Below are 20,060 nucleotides of genomic sequence, written 5' to 3'. Positions count from 1 at the left end.
GAGGCCTAGTAGCTAAACCTAGTATACTAAGAACAAAGTGGACAGTTGTGGGAAACAGAAGGGTCAGGAATGGCCCATTATGCGAGTGGGGGTTAAATCTGGAAAACCACTACTCTGCGCTATCTGACTTAAACGAGTGTGACTGACTCGTGGGCTCTTCTCCTGCCCCTCCTAAAATCCAGTTGCACCAGGGGCGCGATAGGACACCTACCCCACATGAGCGCTTACCAAAAATACTGACCCATGTCCCCAGGGAATCCTACACTTCTGCCCCAGAGGAACAAAGCGTAGTTTTAGAGGGACAAAATAGAGTATTAGAGGTGACTGAGAAATTACCAACACTGAGTGGAGGTCTAACACCAAGTACAGAATTTGAAGAAGCAGTAAACACTCCTGATAATGACCAGACATATCATCAATTGGACATCCTGCCCTTATCTCTTGTCTCTTGGAATATAGCCGGCATTACAAACAAGCTAAACATCCCAGATTGGGTCGATTTTATCGACCAGTATGATATTATTATGCTGCAGGAAACTTGGTCGCTCACCCCAATTTTCCGGCAAGGGTACCTGAACTTCTGTGTCCCAGCTGTAAGAAATCGAGTAGGTCGACCCTCTGGGGGCCTGTTAATTTGGGTACGCCAAACATTGAACTGCACAGTTAAGCAAAGGTCTATACCTTCTAATGATATTCTAGCTCTTGATATTACTTGGCAAAATGGCCAACAACTTGCCCTGTCTAATCTTTATTCCAGGGGAGTTGGTGGGGGTAAATTAGCAGAGACTATAATGACTCTTGAGCATCACATTGAAATGCTACCAGTGCCACCTCATGTAATAATAGGCGGGGACTTTAATACCACCTTTGAACCTTTGGGTGAAGAGGATAGGATCCTGGCCGAAGATGAGGATGCCAAGTGGAGAATTCCTCAATTAGACGTTCCAGTCATTAGAAAATGGAGCACAGTAGCAATTCAACTAAAGAGTTTTTGTCTCTCAAGAGGACTTAGAGCAGTCAATGGACGGACACCCTCTGACGCAATGGGGAAAAATACATTTGATAATGGCCGAGCAGCCAGCAGAATAGATTACATACTACTGGATGTAAGGGCTTGGAACAAATTGGTAGATATGGAAGTGAAAGATAAATTGGAAAGTGACCACAATCCTCTGTGCCTGACACTCCATCCCTACCAAGAAGTGTTCGAACATCCAAGAGGAAATGAAATGGTAACGCAAGATCTTGTGAGCTCAAATAACCTTCGCCACTTGAAGTGGAGTATGCTCCTAGAAGATGCTTCTAAATTAGAGATCCTCAAGGAATTAGTGGTGGACGAAGTCTCCAAGATCAAGTCCCATTATGGGTTAATGGACTTTATTGGTTACATGATGGAGGCCCATGAGAAACTATTCTCCAAAATTCAAAGTTTCTTTGTCAAAACGGTAGCCTCAAACAAAAAGAAAAAGGTCCAAGAGAGTAAAGGGTGGTATGATAAAAGTTGCAGGATAGCACGGCAAAATCTTAGCCTGGAACTGAGAATAGGAAATGCATCAACAGTTAGGCTGGCGAGAAACCAGTATAGACAGACCCAAAAACTGGCAAAGAAGCGTTGGGATGAGGATTGCTGGCGCGAACTTAAGGAGGCATGTGCCTCCAAGGATTCCAAGCGTTTCTGGGCCACAGTAAAATGGGAAATGGGTGGCGTAGCCCTCCAGCCGATGAACCACGTCCCGAAAAGCAATTGGGTAGAATTTTTCCAACCACAGTATGCCCGTAACCCAACATTTACCCACGATTGTCCTCCTCCACATGTCTATTACAAATCTCCAATATTTGTTGAAAACGATGTGAGTATTGTATTGGATTGTGTAGCAGGGGGCAAAGCTCCAGGTATGGACGGAATTCCGGCTGATATATTTTTATCGGATCAGAACTCCTGGTGCAGTTATTTTACAATGCTGGCTAATGCGGTGGCAATGGGAGGGAAAGTACCTGCCTCATGGAAGGGAGCCGAAATTATTCCCATATTCAAGAAAGGTGATAGAACTCTGGCTAAAAACTACCGACCCATTAGTCTGATCGATACAGCACAAAAACTAATGGGCCGCTTAGTCCAGAATAAACTGCAGCAATGGATTGATGAAAAGAATATTTTGTCATCTTACCAAGCTGGGTTTCGCCCTTTAACCAGTAGCGTTGATCAAGTCCTCCACTTCTTAACCATCTACTGGAGAAACGTTACGTTAAAGAAGGGGACATTGTATGCAGTCTTTGTGGACCTAAAAGCCGCTTTCGACTTGGTCCCCAGAGAAAAACTCTGGCAGACCCTGGCGGACGTAGGCTTAAGCCAGGAATTGCTTACACTCCTTGTCCGTCTCCACGAAAACAATTTTGCAAGAATAAGATGGGGCAAGCAAGGAGAAGTAACTGATCCCTTTCCGGTAGAACGTGGGGTGAGACAAGGGTGTGTCCTAGCGCCGACTCTCTTCTCAATCTATATAAATGGCATTGTTGAACACCTAGAGAAGATTGCTATTGACGCCCCAGTAATTGCAGGCTCTCGTGTCCCCGTCCTTATGTTCGCGGACGACACGCTCTTACTTTCCCGCACCCCCAGTGGTCTCCAAAAAGTGGTTGATGCCTTTGGTGAGTTTTGTGATGGTAGGGGCCTTGAACTGAATACCACCAAAACAAAATTCATGTGCCTTAATCAGCAGTCCACCTTTAAAGGTGTAATAAAATATAAAGGTACACCCCTAGAAAGGGTGGACTCTTTCTCTTACCTAGGCATCATCCTACAGGAAAACATGAGCTGGAAATCACATATAAATACAACTTTACTAAAGTTTAGGCAGTTAGCAGGTGCAATTACCCTAAAACATCGAACCTCGCTAACAAAGCCGGTAAACTGTGCGTTGGAAATTTACTCTATGAAAGTCCTGGGGGCTTGTTTATATGGCTCTGAATTATGAGGGGTTTCTAATTTGAGAGAACTGGGCCGAGCAGAAAATAGATTCCTACGAGGTCTTGTGATGGTTCCCCAAAGCACACCTATAATCCCATTAAAATTGGATCTCGGAAGAAAAGGTATAGAGGACACAGCGAGGCTACGGCCCCTTCTATATTGGAGACGGATCATGGTGACCCCAGAATTGAGCCACTATGCGGCGGCCTTGATGGACGTCATTAAGTTCGACCGTTTCCATAGTATCCCATGGCTAAAGGAGCTCTGGGGACTCCTTATAAAACTGAAATTGGATTACCTATGGGACACCAAAGATGTGACCTGCTTCCCTACGAAAGCAAAGCTGAAAGAATTATATTGGGAGATGGTGTATTTTACAATGTTCAGTGATGGCACAAGTTCAAGTCTAACATCTCGCTTCTTGGATATAAAAATGTACCCTTCATGCGAATCTTTTTGGGATATCATTGAAAAACCTTATGATAGAAAACTTTATTTCCAATTTCGCATAGGTACACTCCCGGTGAATGCTTTCAAGAAGCATTGGTCCTCAGCTTGGGACGAACACTGTCACCACTGTAATGAACAAACTGAGCACATCTCCCATTTTTTGTTCTGTTGCCCTCTGTACTCGACCCCCAGACGTAAATGGTTAAAACCAGTGTGCTTAAATATGGGAACCCGCAGCCAATCTGTAGCTCTTAGGATACTTGAAACAGATTGTTCCACTATGCTCGTGGTTGGGGTAGCAAAATTTCTGGCCTGGGCATGGACTATTCGTACCCGATCACTAATGGCAATTACATCTCAATGAAATTATGTACATTATTAATTCTGCACTTTGCCATATGAATTATTGTATTTTAATTTTTAGAACAATTTACTTTTTAAGAAGTGTGATAATCCAGTGTATTTTTATCATGTATTTATTCGACAATTCATGTTTAATATCTATTTTAGCAAGTATTTTATGTGTAGTATTTATTGTATTAGGGCTAGGTGAATGCTTTTATGACAAATGTCGAATAAAGCTGTAAAACTGAACTAGATATTTACCACAGACAACTTTAGCTGTCTGTTGGCTGTACCTATTTTGTTTCCAATATGCACAGAGTGTGCTTTGGGTCCGCCCCTTGCTCATGGTTGGATCTCTTTCTTAACTATCTCAGTTGTCTCTCATTGATTTGATTGGTTTCCTCCCATTATTTTTGTGTTTGCATGCCAAAGAGCATTTCGGTCTCCCCGTGTTTTGATTATTTAACTTACTTGTATCCTTCCACTGCTGACGTTGCTTAAATGCAGGGAACTTCTTTTTGTCTATGTACTCCATGGTAGTGCATTTATTTTGCTCTCTCCCTGTGCGCTGCTTCCACCTTGACTTTCCTCCATCCTTACTCATCTCTGTTTGCTTCCCATCCACCTTCCCCTAGTTTGTCTGTTACTTCCCTCCCCCTTTTCATAGCATTCATGTTTTTTTAAAACATACCCCTGGCACCCGTTATTCTCCCCTTCCCTTCCTGCTGATTACATTCATCCTCTGTCTCTCAAGCAGTCTTCCTTTATCTTGTTTTTTTTTAGCCTCTGGCGACGTTGGTGGCTGTCCATCTTAAAATGTGTATGCACTGATTTCATGATAGCTGCTCACAAATGCACATGCATGTGCTGTGGTCACAAAGAAAGAGGTCTGTAATTTTTTTAAGAAACTCATTGAGGTTGCTGCCATGAATGTGTGCATCTTAACGGCAGCCCACTTTTGAATGGGTTTGTTCAGATATGACTTATACATTCAAAGATGGCCACCGTATTACACACGCATCGATGGTGTCCATCTCTGAATGGAGTTTAATGATTCTACACATTTTGAAGATGGCCTCCACTGATGCATTTTTTTTAAACGTTAGAAAAGCCTCTAGGATTCACTTCCAAGAACTGTTGGTTTTGCCAATGGTTGTTTATTGAACTTGTCTCTTCCACTTTTAACTCCAAAGCCATTTTTAGTAGTGAAAATTCCCACCAATATAACTTTTAAGGATTCTGCTCTAACCGTATGTTTAATACGTGGCTGTATGGAAGTAATTATACTCAAAACACTGGATCGTATTACACACTATTTCTCACGAAACATCAAAAGATAAGGAGATCTGGTGACGGAGATAATTTGGTCTTCCAAATGGGGTTTATTTCTGGCGCCAATAATTGCAAAAAGTAGGGCATAAGACCAGCATTTGAGTTGGATTAGCCTTATTCTGATTGCATTTGGGGCATTTGATAATGAATGGCGCCATTCACCGTAGATAGTGATAGGAGTAAGGCCAAATTGAAAATATACACTCTCCTTTGCATATGTGTCTTTGCAAAAAAATCTTAAATGAAGGATTAGTACAAACATAGCAAAAGGTATAATTTGCAATAATTTAAATGTACTTTCTGCTTTCAATAGTTTTGTGCTAAAGCAATGTTATGTATCTGACAAAATATCCAGTAAGACAAAGTGCCCCTTAACTATAAAGTCTTAGTTGATTCATTGGGAATGAACCATTTGCTGATTTTCTTAATGGAGGTAAAGTGGTGGAATAACTTCCACATTTGATTAATCTAATTGAGCTGATTGAAATATTTTGTAATGTGTTCACCGTTGTTTCTTGAGCAGCCGCTGCATAAATGTATTACTTGTCTCCAAATTAGGTAGACCTTGTTTCTGCAAGTCCTGGAAAGGTTGTTTGTGAAATGAGAGTTGAAGAGGAACATACGAACAAATTGGGCACACTGCATGGTGGTATGACCGCCACTCTAATAGATGTTGTTTCAACAGCAGCACTTGCATTCACAGAAAGAGGAATTCCAGGGGTCAGTGTGGATATGAACATTACGTAAGTTTTTTTGCAACATTAATATTGGATAAGTACCTGCGAACTGCCCACCAACAGTTTGCTTTTTATTAGTACTGACATTACTGTTGGATAGTCCTAAATGCATGTTATTGTAGTCCAGCTACTGAACTGAACAGACTGATTAAGCTAGTTTTTTATTTTATAGTGCAAACAGGAAGATGATAAGTCAACTGGTTGTATAAATCATCTATCTTTGGCCTATTTGGGGAGCCAAAGTGGGTGGTGGGTTATGGGTTGAGGCACTGTTTTTGTTGAATGCCTTTTTTAGGTCGAGCCTAGAGCAGCGCATGCGCTGCTTGCTCGACTTTTAGTAAAGGGCTTCAGAAATCGCTACCAGAGGCTTTTGCTGGCCTCAAGCTTGCTTTCATGCGTGCGTGTACACGCGCTTTCTGAACGCTCCTCCGCTCCTCCCCCGCCGCATCTCGCCTTAATTGTCAACATATGTACTTTCATTTTTGCCACGGCGGGCGAGCCCACACCACTTTCAAATCCAGGCTTGTCTTGTTTTTTATTTTAGCTGGTAATTTCCCCTAGTAAAGCGTTATGTCTAGAAACGCATGCATAACAGTATCTCGTAGAATCCACCCATGTATGGTCCACAGATCTGTCACCCTGCTAATGCTTGAGTCATCATTCATTCCTAGAATTAAACACAGATCCGGCAAACAAGTCTGTGTTCACACTTGTCCACTTATCACCCAAAAACTCAAAGAAGCGGAACTCTACCTTGTCTTCTGCATCAAAAGTTTTTTAAGGCATTCCTTAAAAGAGACACATGTTCCTCCTCTTAGCTATAATACTGACAATTAAAATATAAACCACTGCACGCGCTTGGAGCTCACATCTACTTTGTTTAAAGAATTTCTGCGTCCCGGGGACTTCCTCTTCTGGTCGTCGTTTCTCGGGATGCTTCTGGCCCCTTGGCTGTCTCCTGGTTTCAGTCTTGCTAAGGCAGAGAGTGGGGGTGCAGCACGGGCGCTGCTGCAGAGAGAGGAGAGCAGTGTGTGTCTGTGTTTCTGTACGTGTGCGGTTGAGACACCGCCCAGCTTGGGAAATTCTAAATCAGCCTCAATGACAAACCGAGAAACAAATGCAGAACTATTTTGTAACGTATTTCCTGAAGCACAGACCTCCAGCCAAGTGAAAGAAAGATAATACCACGCAGGCGATAAGGGTTACAAACCGGCCTCCAGGTCCATTGTTTTTGTCACGTGAGCTGGTGGTGGGGTAATCGCTGCACCTTCACTTTATCCGTGACCTTGTCACATACCCTTATTGTGCCATTTACATTTCTGGTGCTTTTGTGACTTTGAAAGTCACATGTTTTACTCAGGGCACAAGTCCTAAACATGCACTGGCATAGCCAAAAGGTCTCGCCTTTGGGACCTTATAAGTGTTTAGCCATGCAACAGTTGATGTTGTTGCACCAAGGATATTGTGCTGGATAACCAAACACTTATGAGGTCCCAAGGGTGAGACTTATATGCTCTGCCAATGCTTGTTTGTTTTCTTTCCTGTTTATCCACTCTGCTCCCTGGTCCTTCCCCTTTATACTGCACACAGCTGACAGGCTGTGGACTCCCCCTGCGTTCCCCATGTCTCTCAATGGCATCAGTAAAATGCTTAACTTGAAACATCAGGGGCATGAATGACAGACTGAAGGCGCACAGGTCTTTTCATATTTACAATGAAATAAAATCGATATCGGCTTGCTGCAGGAGTTAATTTTGACAGACTCGACATAGACGTGATTAAGGGCAAAATGGATTGTTGAGAAGCATGTAGTCTGCTACTTGAATTAGGCTCAGGTAGCTGCACTAGTGTACGCATTGCGCACTTGGCAATACAAAGGGGCGCTATGTCATTCTGGCAGTGATTTTACTGGGACACCCATTGAGACTAGTGTCAGTGTATGGCCCCAATATGGATGATTCCCCTCTTTTTTGCTGAGGTTTGGCACCTACTGGGGATGATGGGCCTGGGGCTGTGCTGTTGGCGGGTGGGGGGGCTTTATCGTGGTACTTGACACAAGTGCAGATAGATCTAGTGAGACACGCAACCTGCACACAGAAGCTACTGCACCACTGCGCATTATTATTACTGGCAATAGCTTTACAGCTATCTGGTGCCCTCGCCACATTCACAGCTTTGAGGGAACATGCATGACATCCATACACAATACTTGGCCCAGATTCAACTTCTGGTTGGCCACGAGAGACGTCTCCTGGACCACTGATGTTCAGCATCTCCTGCAAATGTCGTCTAACCACGCCCCAGTTCTTTTGGAGCTCCACCCACCTGGCACAGCCCAGCGTGCATTTTCTTGGGGACTGCCCCCCTGTGCATTGCAGGACCAAGCATTCTGAAGTGAAGTTTGGGAGGCCATCATAGAATATTTTGAACATAACTCGCAGTTGGCTGACTCCCCATCCACCCTGTGGGAGGCCTTCAAGGTGGTCATTTGTTGGGTTTGCATTGCCAAACAGGCTGGGGTGTTTAAGACACTAGGGGTGGGCCTGTCCAGACTGGAGGCTGAGATTCGCGCTTTAGAACTCCATTATTTTGAATCTTGCAAGCAGCACTTCGGAAGACTCACCTTCTTGGAAAGGAGGCCTGTGCTTTGTGGTACAGGGAAGGGGACAGGGTGGGGGCAAAACCTTGGCTGGGCCATTGCGCAAACCCTGGGCAAGGGGCTACGTGGTAGTACTGCTGGATGTTCACTATAATATACAGGTAGGCAATGTTGCCATACAGTGTGCCATGGTGAGCTTTTACACAGATCTGTACTACTACTTCCATCATTCATTCCCATTGACTTGACACCGAGGACTTCCTCAACAGCCCAGAGAACACATCTGCCAACTGTCCGCTACTCTGATGTGACTGGAGAGGTGGGACCACCCCTGCAACTCTGTTGCCACTCTTGGAGGACTCTATCATGTGACTGTGTAAAGTGAAGAGATGGCTGCAACAATGCGGAGCAGCATTTCATCTGGTCATGTAGCATTAGTCTGTCTGAAGTCTGAGGCCCTATACATTGCACTATATCTGTGTAGTTAAATCTGGCCAGTGTGCCACCAGAATATTTAGCAGGATATGGCACTGAGCAGACATTCAACTCTCCCTGCATTGGACCATTGATAGAACAGCCATAAGAGTGGACTCACCCAAGCTGTTTCTTACCTGTGATTCCTCATAAGTAAGTGTCCTGCAAAGACTGATGAGGACAAAGTATTTCTCATTGGCTCTTACACCGTTTTCCACTTTACAGACAAACCCTACCTTCACATATGTTTTTCTCTATTCCCATGAGCAAGTCGATTCCCTGCTACCAATCATCAAAATTTGGGGCCTCCTAGGTAGCAATAAACCTCGGGCCCAAAACATCTTATATCTGGCCAGGTCGTCCTATCTCACTCCCCAAGGTTGTCAAGCTGTGGTCCGAGGCTTAACTGTCGGCCAAAAATGTACAGTAATGCTGCATGCCCTTTTATCCAGAGTGCTTGAATAGCTATACATCCCCATATAGTATGAAACAAGCATTTGCAATGCAATAGGTCTCGCATTAGGAAAGTTTGAGCTATTGGTATTGTAAATGAATTTTTTTTATTTATGTGTTGGTTTTGAAAATAGCGAAATTAATAGCTTTGTCATTTACAATACCAAAATTTTTAGCTTTCGCAAATGTGACACCTATAGAATTTGTAATGCAATATGTGTTGTATTTACGTAACTTAGATGTATTGATATTACAAATAATAATGGGTTTTAATTTTTTAAATAATTAATACTTAAATAAAAGTTATTGTAATTTTATAATGGTAATAGCTTTTGTAGATAACTTTTGTGAAGATTATGTTCATTGTATTTTATTGTGACAAAAATTCAAGAACAGAAGTGAAATATTAACATCTTTTTGTGACATTTGTAATAAAGCTTGAAACATTGAGAGAACATATTTGAACCAGTTGTTGTTGAATGGTTGCACAGATTGATGCTGTGGTGGTGCTGAGTGATGTTGTGATGGCGGCGAGTGATGCTGTGGCGTTCAGTGATGCTGTGGTAGTGCATAGTGATGTTGTGGTGCCCCTGAGTGATGCTGTGGTGGTGCTGAGTGATGCTGTGGTGATGCGATAGATAGAAAGAATGAGTCCGATAGATAGATAGAGTGAGGGCAATAGTAGAGGGAGGGCGATAGATAGAGTGGTATTTGGAGTGTATGTTGCATTGAGTGCAGTGTAATTATGTGGCGTATAATTATGTGGCACTGAGTGGTATTTGGAGTGTATGTTGCATTGAGTGCAGTGCAATTATGTTGCATATGATTATGTGGCACTGAGTGGTGTTGTGTGGAGTGTATGTTGTATTCAGTAGAGTGTAATTGTGTGGCGTGTAATTATGTGGCACTGAGTGGTATTGTTTGGAGTGTATGTTGCATTGAGTGCAGTGTAATTATGTAGCATATAATTATGTGGTACTGAGTGGTATTTGGAGCGTATGTTGCATTGAGTACTGTATAATTATGTGGTGTGTAGTTATGTGGCACTGAGTGGAATTTGGAGTGTATGCTGCATTGAGTACAGTGTAATAATGTGGCGTGTAATTATGTGGCATTGAGTGGTATTTGGAGTGTATGTTCCATTGAGTGCAGTGTAATTATGTGGCATGTAATTATGTGGCACTGAGTGGTATTTGGAGTGTATGTTGCATTGTGTGCAGTGTAATAATGTTGCATATAACTATGTGGCACTGAGTGGTATTTGGAGTGTATGTTGCATTGAGTGCAGTGTAATTATGGGGCATGTAATTATGTGGCACTGAGTAGTATTTAGTTTGTATGTTCCATTGCAGAGTGTGTGAGGGTGCAGAGTGTGAGGGTGCAGGGTGTATGAGGGTGCAGGGTGTATGAGGGTGCAGGGTGTGTGAGGGTGCAGTGTGTGAGGGTGCAGTGTGTGAGGGTGCAGTGTGTGAAGGTGCAGTGTGTGATGGTGCCGTGTGTCTGAGGGTGCAGAGTGTCTGAGGGTGCGGAGTGTGTGAGGGTGCAGTGTGTGTGTGGGTGCAGTGTCTGAGGATGCGGTGTGTGAGGGTGCGGTGTGTGAGGGTGCAGTGTGTGAGGGAGCAGTGTGTGAGGGTGCTGTGCTCACCCTGCACACTCACACACTGTTCACCCTGCACACTCACCCACTGCTCACGCTGCACACTCACACACTGCTCACCCTACACATTCACACACTGCTCACCCTAAACACTCCCACACTGCTGGCCCTGGACACCCACACACCGCTCACCCTGCATACTCACACACTGCTCACCCTGCACACTCACACACTGCTGGCCTTGGACACCCACACTCTGCTCACCCTGCACACTCACACACTGCTCACCCTGCACACTCACACACTGCTCACCCTGCACACTCACACACTGTTCACCCTGCACACTAACACACTGCTCACTCTGCACACTCACACACTGCTCACCCTGCACACCGACACACTGCTCACCCTGCATACTCACACACAGATCACCCTGCACACACACACTGCTCACCATGCATGCTCACACACTGCTCACCCTGCGCGCTCACACACTGCTCACCCTACACACTCACACACTGCTCACCCTACTCACTTGCACACTGCTCACCCTGCACGCTCACACACTGCTCACCCGGCACACTCACACACTGCTCACCCTACAAACTCACACACTGCTCACCCTGCACACTCGCACACTGCTCACCCTACACACTCACATACTGCTCACCCTAAACACTCGCACACTGTTCACCCTGCATACTCACACACTGCTCACGCTGCACACTCACACAATGTTCACCCTGCACACTCACACACTGCTCACCCTACACACTCGCACACTGTTCATCCTGCATACTCACACTGCTCGCCCTGCACGCTCACACACTGCTCACCCTACACACTCACACACTTCTCACTGTGCACACTCGCACACTGCTCACCCTACACACTCACACACTGCTCACCCTACACACTCGCACACTGTTCACCCTGCATACTCACACACTGCTCACCCTGCACACTCACACAATGTCCGCCCTGCACACTCACACACTGCTCGCCCTGCACACGCACACACTGCTGGCCCTGGCCACCCACACACTGCTCACCCTGCATACTCACATACTGGTCACCCCGCACACTCACACACTGTTCATCCCACACACTCACACACTGCTCACCCTGCACACTTACACACTGCTCACCCTGCACACTCACACACTTCTCACCCTGCACACTCACACACTGCTCATCCTTCATGCTCACACACTGCTCACCCTGCACACTCACACACTGCTCACCCTGCACACTCACACACTGCTCACCCTGCACACTCACACACTGCTCACCCTGCATTCTCACACACAGCTCACCCTGCACACTCACACACTGCTCACCTTGCATGCTCACTCACTGCTCACCCTACAAACACACACTGCTTACTCACACGCCAACATCGCTCAGCCTGCACTCACACTGCTCATAAAAACCACTTGCACTGCACTTACACACCAGTCCCCCTGCTCACCCTGGACTCACAAGTCTCTCATCCTGCACTCACAGTCCTCTCACATTGTACTCATACGCACGCACGCCTCATTCTGCACTCATCCACCACTCACCCCGCACTTTCTCAGACCACTCACCCTGCACTTACACACCACTCATACACCTCTCACCAACAAATCACTCAACATTCGCACTGCAGTCACCCTCCTCTCACGAGTGTGAGGGCATTGTGCTAATAATTATCAAAGCATGTTACTCTTCAAGATACAGGCATCACAGCATATCACTTTTATCGCCAGCAATCACATAAAGGCAGAAGAATAAGAAAGCAATAATAAAGAAAAAAAAAACACCATTCTTTCAAGGACTGCCAAGTTAAAGTACCTAAAATGCATGTAGATTAGCATAGCCCCAGGCATACACTGCCGATCTCTAATACACACCTTCACTCTTCTGATTGTAAGGAAAGGGAGTGGGGGGCTAGGACTACAAAAGCTGTTGTTTAATAGTATCACAGAAGCATGTGTTTGACCTAGAGGGAGAGACAGCTCCATCTTCTGCGTGCTACTGAGCCTTATCTGGCGGGCAAAGGAACCGGCCGCTCAAGCAGCTTTATAGAAGAAAAAAAACATCACAACTGACTGGAGTGTAAGCAGTCTTTCTGTGGACACACACAGCCTTTTCCCACCCAAGAGCTGTTCTTCAGCCACCATCTGGATGGAGCCCCAGTCCCTCTCTGAAGTAACACATAAGGTCAGCTACATCTGAGCTGTCAAGCCAGACCAAAAAAGGAAATGTATAAGTGGACTGTGATACTTCACCCCTCATGACACATCACCTTCCTACTGCCACGTCCTAACTCACCATTTATGGAATGCACAGGTATTGTTTTTAACATGTCTACAACTGTTTACCGATCAAGCAAATCAACTGTGTCTACATACACCATAGTTGCTATTTTAAAGATGTTGAGGCACCTGTGAAAGTCTACTTAATTGTTTTACTGCTGAACTGCTTGCTGCGAGATTGAACTGTCTCTCGCCGATTAAACTTTTATGACGTTAAGTGACCTAAAGTTAGATGACAATGACTCCTTCTTTATGCCACAATTTATTTTGCCATAAAATAAATACGACATGTATGTATAGCTTCAAGGCTGGACTTGAGTAAAAATCGTGTCTCTTTACAAATTAAGGTTTAGACTCTAAAAGACAGTTTTAACACCGAGCCAGCCAGGAGTCGAACCTGGAATCTTCTGACCCTTAGTCAGACGCGTTATCCATTGCACCACTGGCCCCCACTGAGGACTGACGTCACGACAAGTGGTTGTAATGACTCAGCCATGGGAGACACGAGCCTCAATTCATCAGTGTAATCGTGGGGGCTTGCAGTGCAAAGTCCCAAATCAAAACAAGCAGTAGCAATACCGACAACACTAAAAACGTGCTAAGCCGCTGGTGCCCTTGGTGTGTTTGTGCAACACAGTGGGGTCAGGCACGGTGCTAGTGGAGGGTTATTTCTGAACAAACTACGTGTAGGAGCAGAATGTATATTGTACGAGCAGCTGCATAGTTTGTTGACTTGGTGCACAAAGAGAGCGCACCTTCAATCAAACTGTAGTTCGATGGACACCACAAGCAGCAGCCATACAGACAACGCCGGAAACGTGCTAAATGTACAAATAGAGTAAAAAAAATGTAACTTTAAGATATGACATGCCCACTATTTGGAGTTGTAAAGACCACAATCAGTAAACAGTAGTAGAGCAAATTGGCACGAAGTCCCACTGCAATAGTAACAAGCCGAGCTTGGGTTATGAGATCGCGGCTCAGCGCACACCAAGTTGCTTCACCGTGAAACGGATGCATTTGTCTTCAATTATCGCATGCCCACACACAAGTCTTCATGCAAGCTCAACCCAGTAAATAATGCAGCTGCTTCAGCCGCTCCATTTCGCCTTTTTATTCTTTTTCCCATGCTGCACAGCTGATGTCATGGAGTCAACATGATTGCTTTTTTAGTCAGCCCCCACTGTGTCCCCAAATAAATTATCACCGCCGACGGGCCCGGGATTCCAGAGGAAACGCTGTGCCCGCCTCCCTGCTCGGGGCCGCGCTGCCATTGGCGGACCCCTGAGGCAGGAAGCCAGGCAACGGGAGAGAAGACGTAGGCCGGGCCAGAAAAAAGAAGGAAGTCCCGCCTGCTGCTGGGCTATGATTGGCTGCCCGCCGGGATGGATCAAAGAAGCTGAGTCATCCCGCGGCCCAGGGCTCCCGTGAGCTACGGAGTGCCCCGGGGCCGCCCCAGAGAAGAGAAATCCTGCGTAGCCGGTGAGTGGGGTCCGGTGCTGGTGTGTGTGTGTATGTTTATGTGTGCGATTGCGGCGGGGGGAGGGGGGTCTTTGTATGTGTGCGTGCGTGTAGGTGCGCTGTTGTGTGTGGGGGGGTCTCTGTGTGTGCGTGTAGGTGCGCTAGTGTGTGTGTAGGGGCGGGGGGGGTGTGCCTGTGTATGCGTGTGGCTGTGTATGCGTGTGGCTGTGTATGCGTGTGGCTGTGATGTGCGCATGCGTGAGTGTGGGTGCGCGTGCACGCAGCTGAATCCAGCCGGGGAGAAGCGCGTGGCAGTTTCTTGTCCGTCATTCCCCCGAGTCAGCTAGCTATAGTTCTCCACTTGGACCCCATCCTTCGGATGCGTGTTCCCAGGCTCGACCTAAAAAGAAACACCACTCCTGTTCACACCCCCTCAACCGGGCCCATCTGAAACAATTTAGCCATGTGGTGATATACTTTATGTACCTTCTTGAGTTAAATAATTTTCAAGTTTGATTGTACAGCGACTTTTGCTGTGGTGAGCTAATGCATCTTTATGATCTGTATCTTTCAGTGTACCCAAGTCTTTCATCCATTTCTATTTTAGGGTAGCTATTTGACCCTTTGTATTTTAAAAACTGTGTTATACATTGTTGAGGTTGGCATAGCTGAGTGCAGTCTTCCTGCTTCTTTTGCGTGCCCATCCCATCAACATTGTTGACTTTTTCCAAATTTCAATCACCGTAGCTGGTTGGAGACATCTTTGGTTCCCCCTCTCCATCAACATTGAGCTGGTAAGTTAAGCTTCCCATAGCGATGTGATCCAATCAAATCGTGGGTTCCTCTAATGGAAAAAATATGCCAGTTCATTTTCCTGTACCACCTGGCTGCCCATTAGTACCCTTTTAAGGCAAGAAGATATGTATCTGCATCGGCAGTTGAAATAACTTCAGCAAGGCTATTTGAAAGGCCTATGAAATCCATACTAGGGTACAAATGTAGCATCCACTTTCTTAAAATCTGTGTCAAGTACCAAATCTGGTATATTTTGTAAGGTGGAAAGAAATCTCATTAGAGAAATCACTTTGTAGAGGATAAACAAAGGGAGTGCACACCAGTGACAAATATTGCTTTTGGTTTTACCCGAGAGTACACACCTATTCCTTTCTGTAATCTGTCCCCCAGTACACCTGCCCACCTAAACCGATTAAATGTTGAGTCCTGTCTCATCCAGCAATCGGGGCCAGGGCAACAAGAATTGGGGAGAAGGGGCAGCAATGCCACATGCCGCCCTGCAATTCACATATGCCGTACACTTTCCCATTAACTTTTAACTCTTGTTGTAAACTTTGCATACACCAATGCTATCCGTGGCAAGAACATCTGGCAGGTACCAAGAGCAAGCGGTTCTTAAAAAAACAAGTGCCCGTGTATTGAATCAAAGGCTTTCTCAGGTTCCAAGGCCCATATCTCGAGAGGGCCCTTCATGTTCGTGGATTCATGAAGACCACTATCCAAACAGTGTAAGTTCAGTCTGTAACCTATATTTCATAGAGCCCAATTGCTGTGAGTGTATCGCCCTTGCTGAAATGGACAGCAAGAGATTTGAAGGTAGTCTTGCCAAAATCCCTGTCTCCACTTTAAGCCACAAAATAGACCTGTAAATCTGGAACGCAGTCACCGGCTGGTCTAATTTACATATCGGTGTGTTAATAGCTTGGTTCATATCTCTCAACAAGACCCCATGACACTTCACACCATCATGAGGCACCAGTAATATCTGACTCTCAATAATTTCTTTTAAAAATCCACTTGCACTCTATCCCGTTGGGATATTACCTGCCAGCAACAGTGCAAATTGTATGTTGATTTCCTCCATCAGTATACTCTCTTCTAGCCTTCAGAAATCACACTCCGAGATCTTCTACGGTAAAGGAGTCTATGCCCATCTCGCTGGACATGGACTCCTAATGGTAGTGGTGGTGTTGAATCCAGAATGGTATTCTCAAAACACTACTCCCTATAATTGATCATCCATTACTAAAATCTACTCGGATTCTTTAATTTGGCCTATTCATCTACTAGCTTCTTCAAACTTGCTCAACCATGATAGTGTTACGTCAGCTTTGTTGCCCTGCTCTTAAAATCTCTTCTGTGTGCTGAGATGGTGTTGTCAGGTAGTATTCATAGAACATCAGTGTATTTGTTTCTCAAACTTTTTAGGGAATGATGACACATGGGAGACAGCCCTGCCAATAGCTTCCTCTAAGCCCTTGGTTTACTTAGTTCTCTGTTTTTACTTGGATAAAATCTGGGACATCCCCATGCCCCAGAGTATCGTTTATGTGCCTCCCCGATGACGACCTAAAGCCTACTGAGCCTCTGTTTTGTGTAAAATAATGAATGTCATTTCGCAAAGGTGCTCCATCACATCCCCGTCTTCTGGTTTCCATGAGTAGAAGTGCCATGGGCCCACTATGTTTCACCAGCAGCCCCGAAATGCCATAATGAAACATCAGTGGTCAGAAATCCCCTAAGCAAAAAGTCTGCGTTGCTATTGGAAGAGTGTCATTAGCAATGTAAATAATCAATTTATACAGATGTTTTTGGTGTGAGCCACCTAAGCAAAAAGAGTAATGTTTGTCTTGTGCATGCGTTTATTTCCTCATGTCTCTCGAATCAATCACTGTGCTCAATTTGTCCAGACCTGTTGATCTGGAATCTGGCTTCATTGCTTGTGCCAGTTCCACTCCACAGAATGTGTATCCACCCTTGAACCCCTCACCACCAATAATCATAATGATGTTGCCTCAGTTAGGAGATGCCCAATATCTTGCCAAGACACAGCCTGAAATTTGGGCGGAGCATATACATATAATACAGTCATAATGTCTCGGTCCCGTTTGACCCTTCAGCTAACATAACATATTCCTCGGGATCTGACTATTTCTTTGTCACCTGAAAGAGAGCCAATTTATGTGAATATATTAGAAGACCTTTTGGTCCTTTTGTAACCCCTGCATACACCATCAATATGTATTGTGTCCTGTCAATACATTGGTATTCATTCCCCAATAAATTATTCTCTTGAAGCAGAAAGGCTTGGGTTAATGCCCGAGGAGAAACCGGGTGAGCAAAACTCGCTTAATTTTATCTATATGGATATTAAAGTTCCATAATAACACAGTGTTGACTATGCAGTATCTCATTTACTTTCAGCCCCATCATCCCAGTACATTTCAGTAATGAGCTTTAGCATAACAGCCAGTCCCATCAGGCATGGAAATTCTGATCGATACATCTGCCAGTGGATTCCTCACCTTGTGAATATCCCCCTGCGTCAGCAACATTCGGAAATTCTTTTTGTAGCTTCGCGCCGACGTGGACGACGTCACAGAGGCACGGCATCGTGCGCGACTCTGCTGACGTCACTGACACCATAATAGGCCCACGCCGGCGTGATGACATCAGTTCCCTTTTTTCCGCATCGTGGACGCTAATGGTTTTCAAGGGATCGTCTGTAGCTGTAAAGTAACTTTGTTACTTTGTGATTATTCTAGAGTTTCTTTGTCTTCTGTTGGGATGTGTCTGTCAACAAGCAGGGAGGAGTGGGGTCGCAATGTCTCTGCAGAGAGGCTCTGCATCTCTGGTCCTGGGTTCAGGACCATCAGATTTGTCTGATGGCAAATCATCTGGCCGGAGTTCTGAACATTCGTGCAGACTCAGTCGGCAGTTCTCCCCCGACCACGAGTGGAGGCTTCATCCAGAGGTAGTTCGTTACGTCTTTCGGACTTGGGGTACTCCTCAGGTGGACCTGTTCGCCACTCGCGAGAATGCTCACTGCCCGTCATTCTGCAGCCTCCAGTTTCCGATGCAGGGAGCCTTGGGGGACGGGTTTCAGTTGAGTTGGGACTCGCAACTCCTTTTCACGTTTCCTCCCATACCCTTGATTCCTCGGGTTCTGAGGAAGATTCGCCAAGACCGGGCCCAAGTTATATTGATTGCCCCGGATTGGCCAAGAAGGGTGTGGTACACAGATCTCCTCCACCTCTCCTCGTGCCCGCCACTCCGTCTCCCTCACAGGGAAGATCTCCTCTCTCAGATGGAGGGGCAGGTTCTACACCCCCACCTCCAGGCCTTACACCTTCATGCCTGGAGATTGAGCGGGGCAACCTGATTTCCTTTTCTCTCCTGCACGATGTGGTGGATGTCATCTTATCGGCCAGGCGTGACTCCACCAAGTCCATTTATTCTTATAGATGGTCTAAATTTGTTGCTTGGTGTGGGGAGAAGTCCGTTGACCCTCTAAGGCCTCGTTTGTTCAATATACTTCAATTTGCACTTTCTTTAGCCCAGCAGGGTTTTGCAGTGGCAACTATCAAAGGGTATTTGTCAGCCTTATCGGCTTTCCTTTGTTTGCCGGACCAGCCCTCTTTGTTTAAATCTCCTATTGGGATCACTGAAATAATATCGAGGGACAAAATATCGACTTGCAAAAATATCGTGGACAAAATATCGACAGTCAAAATATCGAGTTTGTATCTACAAACAGGTAAGTACAAAAATATCGAGTACAAAATATCGTTTACAATAATATAGTTGTAAAAAATATCGACTTTATTAAAAAGAGTGTTAAATTAAATTAATATTAAAATTTAATTACTAAAATATACTTAAAAATACTTAAATTAACTTATATTAATTAAATAATAAATGAAATTAATAAAAATAATATTTTACAATCATATTTGTTAAAACATATATATATATAGTAACATACTATAATTAAATAAGATACTATTATATTACCGTACGATACCAGAAGTGTAAAAAATACTATTCCCACTCCAAAGAGTGCAAGCGTAGGGAAAGCGTTGGATAGCGTAGGGGTTAAAATTACTATTCCCACTCCAGTGGGTACAACAGTAGGGAAAGTGTTGGATAGCGTAGGGGTTAGAATTACTATTCCCACTCCAGTGGTTGCAACAGTAGGGAAAGTGTTGGATAGCGTAGGGGTTAAAATTACTATTCCCACTCCAGTGGGTGCAACAGTAGGGAAAGCGTAGGGGTTAAAATTACTATTCCAACTCCAGTGGGTGCAACAGTAGGGAAAGCGTTGGATAGCGTAGGGGTTAAAATTACTATTCCAACTCCAGTGGGTGCAACAGTAGGGAAAGCGTTGGATAGCGTAGGGGTTAAAATTACTATTCCCACTCCAGTGGGTGCAACAGTAGGGAAAGCGTTGGATAGCGTAGGGGTTAAAATTACTATTCCCACTCCAGTGGGTGCAACAGTAGGGAAAGCGTTGGATAGCGTAGGGGTTAAAATTACTATTCCCACTCCA

General features: G+C 45.0%; 1 protein-coding gene across 2 annotated transcripts in view; it reads left to right on the top strand.

The window, feature by feature from the left end:
- Positions 1-20,060, top strand: part of ACOT13 (acyl-CoA thioesterase 13) — a 55,771-nt gene that overhangs the window by 23,054 nt on the left and 12,657 nt on the right. For both annotated transcript variants that reach the window (XM_086965129.1, XM_086965130.1), the window contains exon 2: positions 5,654-5,838. In XM_086965129.1, coding sequence (XP_086821255.1) covers positions 5,654-5,838 — 185 coding nt within the window. The remainder of the gene's footprint in view (positions 1-5,653; positions 5,839-20,060) is intronic.

This window comes from Lissotriton vulgaris, chromosome 4_1 (genome assembly GCF_964263255.1).
Source record: "Lissotriton vulgaris chromosome 4_1, aLisVul1.2, whole genome shotgun sequence".
In the NCBI taxonomy this organism is placed as follows: Eukaryota; Metazoa; Chordata; class Amphibia; order Caudata; family Salamandridae; genus Lissotriton; species Lissotriton vulgaris.
The sequence above is the reverse complement of the archived record's forward strand: the minus strand, read 5'-3'. Positions and strand labels throughout refer to the sequence as shown.